Genomic DNA, 13,420 nt, shown 5'->3' with positions numbered 1-13,420 from the left:
GGAAGGGGATTACCCAAGACAGTGAACGCCTGGAGGTCATCTTAGCATCAGCCCTCTACAGACTACCTGGAAGGCTCCTATTTCTAGCTGACAGAGGAGGGAAAAGGCTAAGCTTGGTTCATGGACAGGTCAGTTGGTATGTGGGTGCGAGAGAAAAATGGGCAGCTACTGTAGTGCATCCTCACTTAGGAGAACCTCAGGGACTGCAGTGAAAATCCCCTCCTCACGCTGGTATCAGGCAGTCCATCAAGGCATCTGCTTTGTGAAGGATGCACAGAGGCTTGTGGGTAGTGGTGAATAGCTTGGCCAGTTGGTCAGGGACTTGAAAAGAGAAAACATTGGAAGATTGGGGATGAAGGTGCGTGGGAAAGAGGCATGTGGTTAGTGGACCCAGAGCATGGAGTGGGCATGGAGTGTGAACATCTTCATAACCTACGTTAATGCCCAGCAGAAAGCATCTCCCATAGGACAGGCACGAATCAACCAAACAGAATGACTCTTCCAGTTGTCCTCAGCCACCCTCTTCCCTCAGCTAGTCTAGTGTTGGCACAATAAAGTCATGAAAAGAGTAGCCACGGTGGCAGAGATGGTGGCCACAGGGGCTGTTCTAGCTACTGCACTGCTGAAAGTTCAAACTGCCACAGACAGGCCAGTGGTGGGCACTCCTCTCCCTTCGAGGCTCCATCTTTCAAGACGACTTCCCAACCTTCTTCCCACAAAGAAAGAAAACATCACTTGCTGCCACCAAAAAGAAGAAATTTCTACTCTTCGCATTGTCCTAAAAATCCTTACTTCTTAGAGTAATATTTCTCAGAGGCTATAGCTTCAGAATCACTTGAGGGGCTTGTCGCAAGCGCAGATTTCCACCCAACCTAGTGAGTCAGAATCTCTAATTTGGTGCCCAAGTATCCGTATTTGTAGAATATGGCCTTTGACTACACTTCAATATTCTAACTGGCCTTTGACTACACTTCAATATTCTAACTACATTATTCCAGTTATGGGAAGGGGAAAGAAAATATAAACTTAGGGGTGTCCAAAGTGAAACATATATGGAACTGATACAACTCAGCACCCAAAACACAAATAATCGAATAAAAAAAATGGGCAGAAGACATTAACAGACGTTTCTCCACAGAAGACATACAGATGGCCAATGGACATAGGAAAGGATGTCCAACATCACTCATCATCAGGGAAAAGTAAATCAAAACTACAATGAGAGATCACTTCACATCTGTCAGAATGGCTCAAATCAAAAACACAAGAAACAAGTGTTGGCAAGGACGTGGAGAGAAAGGAACCCTTGTGCACTGTTGGTGGGAATGCAAACTGGTGTGGCCACTATATAAAACAGGATGGAAGTTCCTCAAAAAATTAAAAATAGAAGGACCCCACAATCCAGTAATTGCACTGCTGGGTATTTGCCCCCCGAATGCAAAATCGCTAATTCAAAGCGATACGTGCATCCCTACATTTCTTGCAGCATTATTTACAAACAGCCAAACTATGGAAGCAGTCCAAGTGTCCATCAACAGATGAATGGATAAAGAAGAGGTGGTTTATGTGTATACAGTGGAATATTATTCAGCTATAAAAAAGAATGAAATCTAGGGGCATCTGGGTGGCTCAGTCAGTTAAGCATCCGACTTTGGCTCAGGTCATGATCAAGGTTCATGAGTTTGAGCCCCACATCAGGCTCTGTGCTGAAGGCTTGGAGCCTGGAGCCTGCTTCAGATTCTGTATCTCCCTCTCTCTCTGCCCTCCCCCACTCATGCTCTGTCTCTCTCTCTCAAAAATAAATAAACATTAAAAAAAAAAAAAGAATGAAATCTTGCCATTTACAACAACATGGATAGAGCTAGAGAGTATAATGCTAAGTGAGGCAAGTCAGAAAAAGACAAATACCACATGATCTCACTCATATGTGGAATTTAAGAAATTAAACAAAGAAAAAAGAGAGAGAGAGACAACCAAGAAACAGATTCTTTAACAAACCTATGGTTTACCAGAGGGGAGGCTGGTGGGGGGATGGGTGAAATAGTTGATGGGGATTAAAGACTACAGTTATCATGATGAAAACAATAAATTAAAAATTTTTTAATTAAAAAAAGCACAAAGTGAAAAATCACTTTATCTCATCAGTAGGACAAACCCGTTATTCAGTTACCAACCCAGAAATACATTTATAGGGTGTCTGTGAGCCTGGCACTGTGCTCTAGGTTGTGATGGGGATTAAAAGCATAAAGTTTAGAGAAGGAAAAAGTCTACACACATAAAACATCAGAACCGAAAGACAGGTCCAGAGGTAGTCTGGCCCCTTCTTTTATAGTCTGGCAAACAAGGGGTCAGTTCCACCCAACTCTTTCGCAGCATAGCCAGATGTCCTGAGTGTGGCTCACCAAACAGGGTCTGATGGAATGCCACTGAGAATGACGCCAACAGTGAGGGCTCTAGGAACTCAGAGGGGCCTCGGTGCACTGTGTGCGGGAGTGGGAGCTGGGCTGTGGGCTGGTCCCTGAGAGGACAGGAGACTCCTGGACAGAACACAGACTCAGGGGCATCAGGCAATGGGGGAGGGAGAGGGAGGTTTCAGGATCAGGAATACCAGGATCTTATGTCTGCCTAGCACTTTACAAAGCTCTGACACATGCGACATTATCACCCCAGTTCATTCCTGTACCACTGTTACGCCCCCGGGATTGCTGGGCATAACTTTGTACACTCTGGGCAAGGCATACAGGGACACCCAGTGACAAGGACACTGGCAGCCGCTGAGGGATGTGGAGACAGGGCCTCTGGAGACAGCCAGGAGGAAGGCGCCTTGGGCCCAGAGGGAGTTATGGACGCAGATGGGGCTTGGGTGGGGAAGTGCAGTGTAGCCTGATGAGTGTGACACGGCAGCATGACAAATCAAGGAAGGAGGCAGGCACTGTGGTTTGGGACAACTCTTCACTTGTGGCCTGACCACCTACGACTCAGGAGGTCTCAAGAAACTGGAGGAAAGCTTAGGCCCATCAAGGAAGGGCTATGGCAGCAGACAGCTTAGTAGGGGCAGCACGGTGTGCAGGATAGGAGGCAAAGAGCCAGTTCTGGCACAGTCTGAGCATGAGGCCAGGAAGTGAAGGCCACAGGCCCACTGCAGCAGCTGGGTAAATTGTGCCAGCTGCATGGGGAATGAAGAGTGGACCCAGGAACCTCTGAAAATCATTGAGCTACCTCTAAATGAGCAAGTTCAGTGGTGATTTGGAGCCCTGCTTGAAAGATTCATGGATGGAGGGGAAGGACACGAGAAGGAGGAGGGAGGTATCCTCAAATATTAGGCTGAGGACAAAGCATAAGAGACTCTTAAAAACTGAGAACTGAGGGTTGATGGGGGGTGGGAGGGAGGGGAGGGTGGGTGATGGGTATTGAGGAGGGCACCTTTTGGGATGAGCACTGGGTGTTGTATGGAAACCAATTTGACAATAAACTTCATATATTGAAAAAAAAATTAGGCTGAGGAGTTGGGCTTTTCTGCAGGTGCAGGCAGTGGGGAGCCACTGGAGGCCAAGACCTGGTGTTACTCTCGTAGCTGGGACAACACCTGAACGAGACGTGTGTTTCCCCACCAGCTTCTATAGTTTGGGCTCATTTCCATTCTCTTTTGGTGCACACGGGGAAGAATGGAGAATGGTGGGCTCATTGCCATTCCTTACTTCCGTAGGAACAGAGCTAGCTGGGTGGACCCAGAATCAAGGCACACAGGGAACATAGCATGGTAGGTGGATAAGTGGGAGAGGACGCCAGGGCCAAATGAGTCAGAACTACAGAAACATTTTCTGGATATATGAGAGGAAAAAAAAGATGACAACAAACATTTATATACACATAAATAGATACAGTGCTTTATGTGTGTGGTGGCCGTATTCCTTTAATACTTGCTTACTTAAATCTGTGTGTGTGTAAATTAAAATTGGCTTCATTCTGAGTGATTTTTTTTCTTTCAGCGTGAAACAAGCTTTGTCATGAAACATGCAAAAATTGCATGCTCGGGTAAATATTTTTTCTTTGAAAGAAATATTAACCATTTTGAGACTTCACACTGATTATTGTTTTTCTTAGCTTTTTAGTTTTTATATGAAAGATACCAGTTCTCTCTTGGTGCTTATTAGTAACTCTGATTCCTCTTGGTCTTAGATTGGTTTGGAAGGAAATACACACTTCAGAGATATACTAGTCTAAGTGTGCAAGTTTAAACTCTAGTTCACAGAGAAAAACTTTGCAAAAGGTCCTGATTCAGCCTGACAACCTAGACTAATCCTGAGACAACTCCTTTTTTGAGACCTAGGTGGCTAGTGGGGCAGATGAGGCAGAAATCAGCCCCGTGGTTAAACACCCACCAGGTAACAGCACCAGGCAGGTGGCAAAGCAGTGTGGTTAAGTGAAAACATTTGAGGTCCCAGAGTTCCAGGCTCAAACTCAGCTCTGGACAAAGTTACTTACCCTCAATGTGGCTCAAGTTATTAATGTTGTCTTTTATAACACAGAGGTGACACCTTACAGTCTCTCTGTGAAGAATGAATGAGATGGAACTCCTAGCCCAGTGCCTGGCTTGGGTACTTTCACTCATGTTACCACAACAGTACTATCCAATGTTCCTCCAAAGGAACAGGACAAATCCCCCTGGCTCAGGCCTTCAGGCAAGGAACAAGAAGCTTTTTTAAGGCAGCTCCAGCTCCCCAGTTAAAATAACTCTGTTTGTATGCCACAGAGTGTCCTAAAATGTTCACAAAGTTTATGTTTCTTTCGATTGGGATGAGAGCAAAATCTGGAAGGAACAAAACAAAAATAGAGTTTGGCCATTTAAAATCGGTGCAGAAAGAGCTGCCAGGGCATTGGCAGGATCCAGAGTGGTTCCGATCCGCCATCTAGTGGACAAGAAGGGAAAGGAGAAATTTAGAGCAAAATAATTGAACCGAGGATTTTGTCAATGTCTGTACTTAACCAAAAAAGTGTTTTCTGATTAGTATAAACTCTGTACTGAATTTGCTTATTAATAGATGAACTTAACTTTTTTTTAAAGTAAAACAACTCAGTATTTTAAACATTAAACACTAAAACTAAGTTTGCTAAAGCATTTTTATTTACAAACTAAGTTATGAAGATTGTGGGAGAATGATCTTGAGTTCCTACCACCATGATTTTTTTCTGGTCCATCTTTCCCATTTATATTATCCATTTCTATACAGTACTCTTTGCATTTATTTTGTCACACAGACTAGGAGTAGCTAGAGCCTATGAGGGTTGTCTTCCCCCCAATACTGACTGAAATCAGTGGGGAAATAAGTCATTCCATTAATTTTTCAAGAATGTACAGCAACTTAAAGTGCTGATATAGCCAAGCTGAACATCTGTTAAAGTCTACATGCTTAAATTAGTCTTTTGCTAATTTATGCATGCACATATTTCCTCTGGTTTTACTTCTAAGGTCATTTCCTTATGTGTCTATGAGGATTTCCATTTTTATCTAGGATGAAGACATTGGCAGCCAAACTGCCCCAAAACGATAGTGACAGAGCATACCTGAGGTGGCGTTTCTTTACTCTTGTCACTACTAACGATAATAACAGCAGGTGCTGGGGCGCCTGGGTGGCTCAGTCAGTTAAGCGCCCTACTCATGGTTGTGAGTTTGAGCCCTGAGTCAGGCTCTGTACTGACAGCTGCAGAGCCTGCTTGGGATTCTCTGTCTTCCTCTTTCTCTGCCCCTCCCCCACTCGCTCTTTCTCTCTCTCTCAAGATGAACATTTAAAAAATAATAATAGCAGGTGCTATTTGAGCTTCCATGATGTACCAGACATGTGTATGTTCCTGATGTACATAGTGCTAATCCTCTAACTCTCCAAAATGGGTATTATCTTCAGTTTAGATGACAAACTGATACTTGTGACCCACTGGGCAAATCTTGACTGTGCTAAATAATCACTGACTGGCTGACCCTCCAAGGCATTTTCCTCCCCTGGAAAATGGAAAGCTTTGACTATGGCCTGTTTTCTAAGACTGTGCCTCCCTTTGCTGGGAGGTGTGGGGCTTCCAAAGTGAAAAAGATTTTGTCCTTGCCACCAAGTAGGCCGGGGTCTCATGGAAAAGGATGGCCTAAGGGCACGCACAGAGTGGGGTGGTAGTGTATCTTAGAACAGATGCCCTGGAAGGGACATGATGGCAGGCACCTGTGTGACCTCCCACAAAACACCTTTTTGCACTCTGTCCTTGCCTTCTTTCTCTGTTCTACCTTTCCCATGCCTACCATTCTCCTTCTGCTTATTCTTTTCTTTCTTCCTCTGCCATGCCCTATAATGGTGCTTTTCTAACTGTGGGTTTTAATCCATTAGTAGGTAAAAACATCCGTTCAGTGGGTGTAGACCAGCCTTAAAAAAAAATGAAATTACACAATTCAAACTATTAAAGGGCATCACTCATGCTGAAGGTAATGTGCTTTTTCATTTAAATTTAATTATTCATTTTTTAATTTTAATGCCAGTGTAGTCGACATACAGTGCTTTATTAGTTTAAGGTGTACAATATAGTGATCCAACAGTTCCATACATTATTCAGTGCTCATCAAGACAAGCATACTCCTAATCTGAGGGTAATGTCTGATGTAAAACTTGTTTTAATAGGTGTATCTGTGTTTGTGAATACGCTGTCAAGATGTAAACTTTGTATCTTAAGACATTAGGAAAACACTGCCCTAGACTAGAGTGGGGACCCCATCCCTTACCTGTGGAATTGCCAGCAAGAAGGCCACATGGACAGTCTCCAGCAGGGAGGTGCTACCCGGGTCCTGAAGCGCTGGGAAAATCCTTTCTCCTTCCAGGCTCCGGCAGATCCTTCCTGGAGGCAGGGAATGGCCCAGGTGGCCCTGAAATAATGCACTCAACATGTGGCCAAGTGTGTGAGAGATCTTCCGGTGCCAGTCTGAGCGTCCCTTCCCCCCCCCCCCCCCCGGCCCAGGGCCCCCAGGAGGGAGAGGAAAGCAGGCACCAGTGCCTGGTCATCATTTTACCCCAGGTACCACTTACCTGTGGAGCGGCTGGAACTGGCTGGTCTCCCAGTTCCTGCGTTGTCCTCCAGCCCTGCCAGCCCCAGGCCCTGGGTGCTCCATGGCTGCCGAAGGCCTCAGAGCCCGGCCTCACCCCCGACCTCCCAGAGGGTGGCTCTGGGGTCCCTGGCCACTACCCCTAACCAACTCCCCCAACCCCCCATCACCGCCAGCCCGGCTTTGTCTGGGGCACTGAGGCCACGGCCCCTGGAGACGCAGCCCTTTCGTTCACAGGCGGCAGTGACAACATTTGGGTGTGAAAGAGGAAAGAACAAAGAGCGAATCTGTTAGCCGTTGCTCCTCTGACTTTCTTCTTGGAATTTTAGGCCAACAAACACAACTAAGGAGAGCGCTGCGGTGCCCGCTGCCTTGCTCGGCCCTGCGGGGGACGCGACTAGTTTCCGGGCGAAAGCAGAGCAGGCGAGGGAAGGATGCCTGCGCACCCCCTCCCCCGAGAACTGACACTGGTTCTAGAACACCGCGGCTCCCCCGCTCGGCCGGGCCTCCCCACGCCGCCTCCATTCCGGGCCCGGCCTGCTGCGGACGCCGAGGGCCCGGCCCACCCTCCAGCGGGAAAGCAGCCAAAGGGCCGCCTCGGACCCTGCGGATCTGCCACTGGGGGTGGGGGTGGGGTGAGATAGGACCGCCTTCCAGAAGCCTGAGGAAGGGCCCACGGCCTGCCCGCGGAGGCCACCCTCCCGGCGAGGGCCGCTGAGAACCTGGGAGCTGTTTCACACGCGTCAGCGTTAGCCCTGGGGACTCGGCTCAGAAGCCCGCGAACCTCGGGGCTGCTCCACACGCGCCTGCGCGAACGCCTGGACTCCGTGCAGACACCCGCGAACCTCAGGACTGCTCCCCACGCGCCTGCGCGAGCGCCGGGACTCCGTGTAGTAGCCTTCGGGATGTTCAGGCGCCAGCGCGAGCCCCGGGACTCCGCGCAGACGCCCGCGAACCTCGGTGCTGATTCACACGCGCCTGCGCGGGCGCCGGGACTCGCTGCAGACGTCCGCGAATCTCGGGGCTGCGCCACACCCGCGCCTGCGCGAGCGCGGGACTCGGTACTGACGCCGGCGGGGCCCGGCAGGAATCCGAGCCGGCTTCGTGCACCCGCGTGTGCGCGGGGTCTCTACTGGAGTCCGTGCCAGTGTCTGGTGCTGCGCTGGTCCCTGATCGCCGAGGCCGTTTACTTTCAGGGAGGGTTCGGTCCATGTTGACTTACGTGTAGACAGAGATTCACGTGTAGACTTTTTAGTTTTAGAATTAATTTTAGAGTTATTTGCTTCTTCGTTTTAGCAGGTATTGTAATTTTCATTTATGTTGAGCTAGTTTTCCAGTTATTTAATTTTGTAGTTTTCAGTTTGTTTTCGAAGCTTGTTTCCAGTTACTTATCTTCAGGTATTTTTGAATTAGCTTTTAGAATTATTTACTTAATATTTAGTTTTAGACTCAGTGTTTAGTTCTTCATAGTTTCTCTTTTCAGTTATTGTAATTGTGAGCTTTTTTAGTTTTTTCAGTGTGACTTTTTTTGGTAGTTTTTAGCTCTATATTTTTACATTTATTTAGCTTTTGAATTAGTTTTTAGTTACTTTTTTTGAATTATTTTCAGACCTATTTAATTTTTAGTTTTTTTTTTTTCCTGAAATTTTTGTCATAAAATTTCACCTTATATAGTTTTGAATTATCTTCGGAGCTATCTATTGCCAATTGTTTTCTTTCCTTTTTTAATAAAAAAGCTTTTCCGTTCCTTATTTTTACTTGTTTAGAGTTTATTTATTTTAAAAATTGCTTGGGGCACCTGGGTGGCTCAGTCGGTTAGGTGTCCGACTTCGCTCAGGTCATGATCTCGCCATCTGTGAGTTTGAGCCCTGTGTTGGGCTCTGTGCAGACAGCTCAGAGCCTGGAGCCTGTTTCAGATTTTGTGTGTGTGTGTCTCTCTCTCTCTCTGCCCCTCCCCTGCTCATGCTGTCTCTCTCTCTGTCTCAGAAATAAATAAACGTTAAAATAAATAAATAAATAAATAAATAAATAAATAAATAAATAAATAAATATTGATTAGTTTTGGAGGGGCTCCTGGGTGGTTCAGTCTGGTAAGCGGCTGACTCCTGATTTAGACTTAGGTCATGATGTCGGGGTTTGTGGGATTCAGCTGGCCTTGGGTTCTGCACTGACAGTGTGGAGTCTGCTTGGGATTCTCTCCTCTCTCTGTCCCTCCCCTGCTTGCGTGTGTGCATGTGCACGCTCTCTCTCTCTCTCTCTCTCCCTCCCTCCTTCTCTCTCAAAATAAATAAACTTTACAAAATTGCTTAGTCTTAGATCTCTGTCAGGGGCCAATCACTGATGGAGACACCATACGGATTATAATGGAAAGAATTCAACATAAAGAATTGTTAGCTAGCAGAGAACTAAAATAGAAAAAAAAAATGTGATAATATGAGATCATGGAGATGTTAACCACAAGGAGCAGCTACCAGCCCACTGGCTGAGGGAGCAAAGGGGAGAGGTTGGAGGTGGCCCATGGGACAGGTGTCCCAGGAGGGGGAAGTTGGTTGAGAGCTGGATGCTGAACTCTGAAAGGCGGGGGGGGGGGGGGGGGGGGGGGGGGGGGGGGGGGGGAGTGGGTGCGGGCGTGATGAGGCTGGTTGTGGAAGTGTTGGGAAAATGGCAAAGGGCAGCTACTGGAATGAGCTGTTGCTCTCAGTGTGAAAAGCAGTTGTGGGGGAGGCTGGGAGGAAGTCAGGCACACGGGGGTCCCTCTCCCCTCCCCTCTTCCCATCAGTCTGCCCTATTGGCCAAGCCTCATAGGGAACAGCTGGCAAAGGAGGTGAGTGGCCCTGGGGTCACAAAGCAGAGATTAGAAGGGTGGGCTGAAAGCTGAGAAATCATGGCTAATAACCAGCACCTTGAACTCTGGAGTTACTTAGTTTTAGTTCTGAATTTAGTTAATTTTGGAATTGTTAGGGCTCCTTGGTTTTAACTTTTTACCTGATGAATCTGGCTGAGTCTTCAGTCCTCTGATTTGTTTCTGGAATGGAATGGGTCACCAAACACCTGAGGAATGTCTCCCATAAAACTAAAGAAAATCGCTTTAGAATCAAGAAAACAAAAATGAATGTCTCACTTTGTTCATAAAGAAGCCCTTTGCATGGCCAAAATGGGGCAGAAATTAAGAAAACAGACAGGAAGAGGTCCTTTGGCACAATTGTCCAGATTTTTTCAGAGATTTATACTGTGTTATGGGGCCACATTCTCCCAGCCCCTTCCCTAACGACGACATAGCTCTATTCTTAGATACAGAGTATATTTCAAAATTTTTCAGAAAGTTACTGTCTGTGGCTGCCCTGTGGAGAGCAGGATTGAGGTTGCCCCCCACCCCCTGCAAAAAAAAAAAAAAAAAAAAAAGGCTCTGATGTCCAGGCTGCTGCTGATGCCACACAGGAAAAGGTTTGTTACTCAAATGATAAGCCTTCGTGGGCAGAGCAGAGGCAAATATCCAAGCTAATCTGAAATGACTTGAGTGAAGGGACAAGGGAGTGGCTTTAGTTTTATTTACTTATTTAACTTTATTTTTAGAGAGTGTGTGAGCAGGGGAGAGGGGCAGAGGGAGAGAAAGAATCTCAAGCAGGCTCCACTCTCAGTGTGGAGCCTGACATGGGGCTCGATCCCATGATGGGAGCATGACCTGAGCCAAAATCAAGAGTTGGATGTTCAACTGACTGAGCCAGCCAGGTGTCCCACAGCTTTGAATTTTACTGTGATTGGGTGGGGTGGGGCCAAGAGAAAGGTTACCAGGCACAGGCTGGGTTTTGTGTGGTTTGAACGTCCCTTCTGGTACCAAGGGAGAGGATGTACACCCTTTATCAGCTTGCTCAGATGTGGAACAAAAGGGAAAGAGAAAGGTGGAGTTTGAAAGTTGTCAGTAGTCAAACATTAAAAATGGAGCCAGACTCTCTCTCTGTTAAGGTTAAGCTATGTTGTGGGGCTACCTTATCCTTGTCCATTCCCTATCCAAATGACAAAATCTCTTTCTTGGGAGACAGAGTATGTTTCAAATTGGTAGACTACAATGATTTTTATCTGCACAACAAAATAAAGATCTTTCCAAATCCACAGGGAGTCTTATTTCCTTCTCCCTGCATTGTCTTCCAACCCACATTGTTCCATATGGACCATAAGAACATTTCTTTATTTATGTATGTATTTGTTCATTTCAATCAACACCTATTTCTTGAGCACCCCTGTCCTCAAGAAGGTGTTGGCATCAGAAGAGACCATGGAGGTGTGAAGGTGAGTGAGAAACTCTCAGTGCAGTTGAGGGAGACAGATGTGGAAACAGATCATCACAACACAGTGTGACAAATACTATGGGGCACGGAACCCTGCCACTGACTTCCTGATGTAGTCAGGGATGGGCTGACATCTGAGCTGGTCTCCTGGAGCAAGCGTTTTCTCCAAGTGGAGAAGGAGAAGGATATCCTGGTCATGCATAGGCATGGAGGCACAGAGGAGGGATGCATGGCAGAGAGAATGCATTGACAGAGGCCACTGGGCCACAGGGTTCAGAAAGTCCCTGGTGCTTGACAGGTAGGACCTCATTTGGTCCTCACAGCCAGTCTGCAAGAGAGTAGGGAGCGACATCAGGAGTCAGTGCTCTTCCTGATCTTAGGGTTCCAACCACAGCTTACAAGATCCTCTGACTTGTCATTCCTGGAATTCTTCATCTCATTCCTGGCTTTATCCTTGGTCCATTCACTCCTTCCCACTCACTCTTGGAGGTGAGTGCCTCCCTCTTCTACCTTTTGATTCCTGCTTCTTAAACATCCGTGGGGAGGGAGGAGGGTTGAGACCAGCCAGCTGTGAAGCACAGGTGATGCCAGCTGCAGAGGAGGCAGAGCAGAGCAGAGCCCCCTCAGGGTCTCTTAGGGGAGTTCTGCAGACCAGCACCGCGGGAACTGAGCTCTTGTCGAACCAATCGTAGCCTGTAACTGCATTCAGCACCCCTTGAAAGTTTGTGGGGATGCTTTCCCAAAGTGGGGAACCTGCTTCAGATCCAGCCCAAGCTTGTGAATCAATAGAGAGCTTTTAAAGCACACAGAGCCCTTTGCTGTATTAACAGCACTGGACATGTCTACCAGGTCAAAAGAAAGTATAGTCCTTCACGATCTATGATGGCATATTTTCACACTTTTTATAGAACACATTCATTCAGTCAGTCTTGAATACGTTTCTCAGCATACTTCTCTACTTCGGTCTCTCCGGTTGTCTTACCCATCACCATATCCGTTTCTCCGTGAGAACATGTAAGTACTGGGGCTGGACGGAAGAATCTTCTGGATTCTGGCTTTAGAATAGTCAGAAAACGCATCACCTGGATCCTCTTAAACACTTTGACCGTTGATGAGCCCACTGCAGAGACAGCCCAAAGCTCTCCCAATCCTTTGGGCCCCGATCGTTTTCTGTATCTACAAAATCAGCCACCCTCTCTGGTGCTGGCAGAGGTCAAAATGCCCAGACCTCCCAGGCCTCACGTGAGGAGCCTCTCCACAAATCCTGCATCACAGGTGGGCGACAGAGGGGCCATTTCAGCACCAGACATCATTGCTTTTGCTTCTGGAGGGCCTGGCCTTCCAATCTGGACATCACATTTTCTTCTCTGTGGTGGTGCACCCAGTAGTCACTCAGGAAATAGTTGCTGAATGACTTGTGATTGAAGTACATTTTTAAGACCTTTTAAAAGACACAAAAAAGGATGATTCTCTGGGTAACATTTGTGTCACCTTTCCATTTGTTTAGATGAGAAAGAATACAGCACAATGAGATAAAAACAAGCAAGCAAGCAAACAAACAAACAAAAACCCTCCTGAACCTTTTGGAAGAATTATTCTGGATGGTTTTGTAATATTGCCTGTTGTCCCCTAGAGATAACATGCTCTGACTGAAGTGGATGGACTAAAGGCAGCCTTGATTCTGTGAAATTTGGTGGTGTTCTGAATGCACACTAAACACTTTGCTGTGCGTTATGCAATATTTAGGGCAAATAGAAATCATCGAAATCAGCATCTTTCGGGTGTGTTTTTCAGAACCAGTAAGAGAATGCAAGACGTCAGCCATTTTCTCCCTCAAGTTGCAATAGAGGAGCAAAGAAAGCATGTAGCCAGGTTCAGACACTCCCTATAGGAAGGGAACCTGCATACTTTTATTCCCCTTCATTTCCCAAACTATTTGACTGCGGTACTATTGTCTTTATGGAATACCTCATGCCACGTGGGTTAGTAAGCGGCTGCAACAGAGCTCCACCAATACAATGAGGCAAACGATGAGTTAATTTCTGTCTCATGGAAT

At 46.7% G+C, this 13,420-nt stretch overlaps 1 protein-coding gene across 2 annotated transcripts in view; it reads right to left on the bottom strand.

Annotated features, from left to right (window-relative positions):
- RFC4 (replication factor C subunit 4) overlaps nt 1-7,878 on the bottom strand; it is a 32,311-nt gene extending 24,433 nt beyond the window's left edge. The window contains exons 1-2 of one of the 2 annotated variants that reach the window (XM_015538111.2): nt 7,863-7,878; nt 6,761-6,901 (exon numbers count right to left, since the gene is read on the bottom strand). Coding sequence is in view for 1 of the 2 variants with exons in the window: in XM_015538109.2 (XP_015393595.1) it covers nt 6,761-6,922 (162 nt within the window). In the remaining variant the exon portion in view is untranslated. Of the gene's footprint in view, nt 1-6,760; nt 6,957-7,862 lie in introns of those variants that run through there. The other variant, XM_015538109.2, reaches the window with a different exon arrangement.
- Nucleotides 7,879-13,420: the final 5,542 nt, after the last annotated feature.

This window comes from Panthera tigris, chromosome C2 (assembly GCF_018350195.1).
Source record: "Panthera tigris isolate Pti1 chromosome C2, P.tigris_Pti1_mat1.1, whole genome shotgun sequence".
NCBI lineage: Eukaryota > Metazoa > Chordata > Mammalia > Carnivora > Felidae > Panthera > Panthera tigris.
Note: the sequence above shows the minus strand (reverse complement) of the source record. Positions and strands in the feature narration are given on the sequence as shown.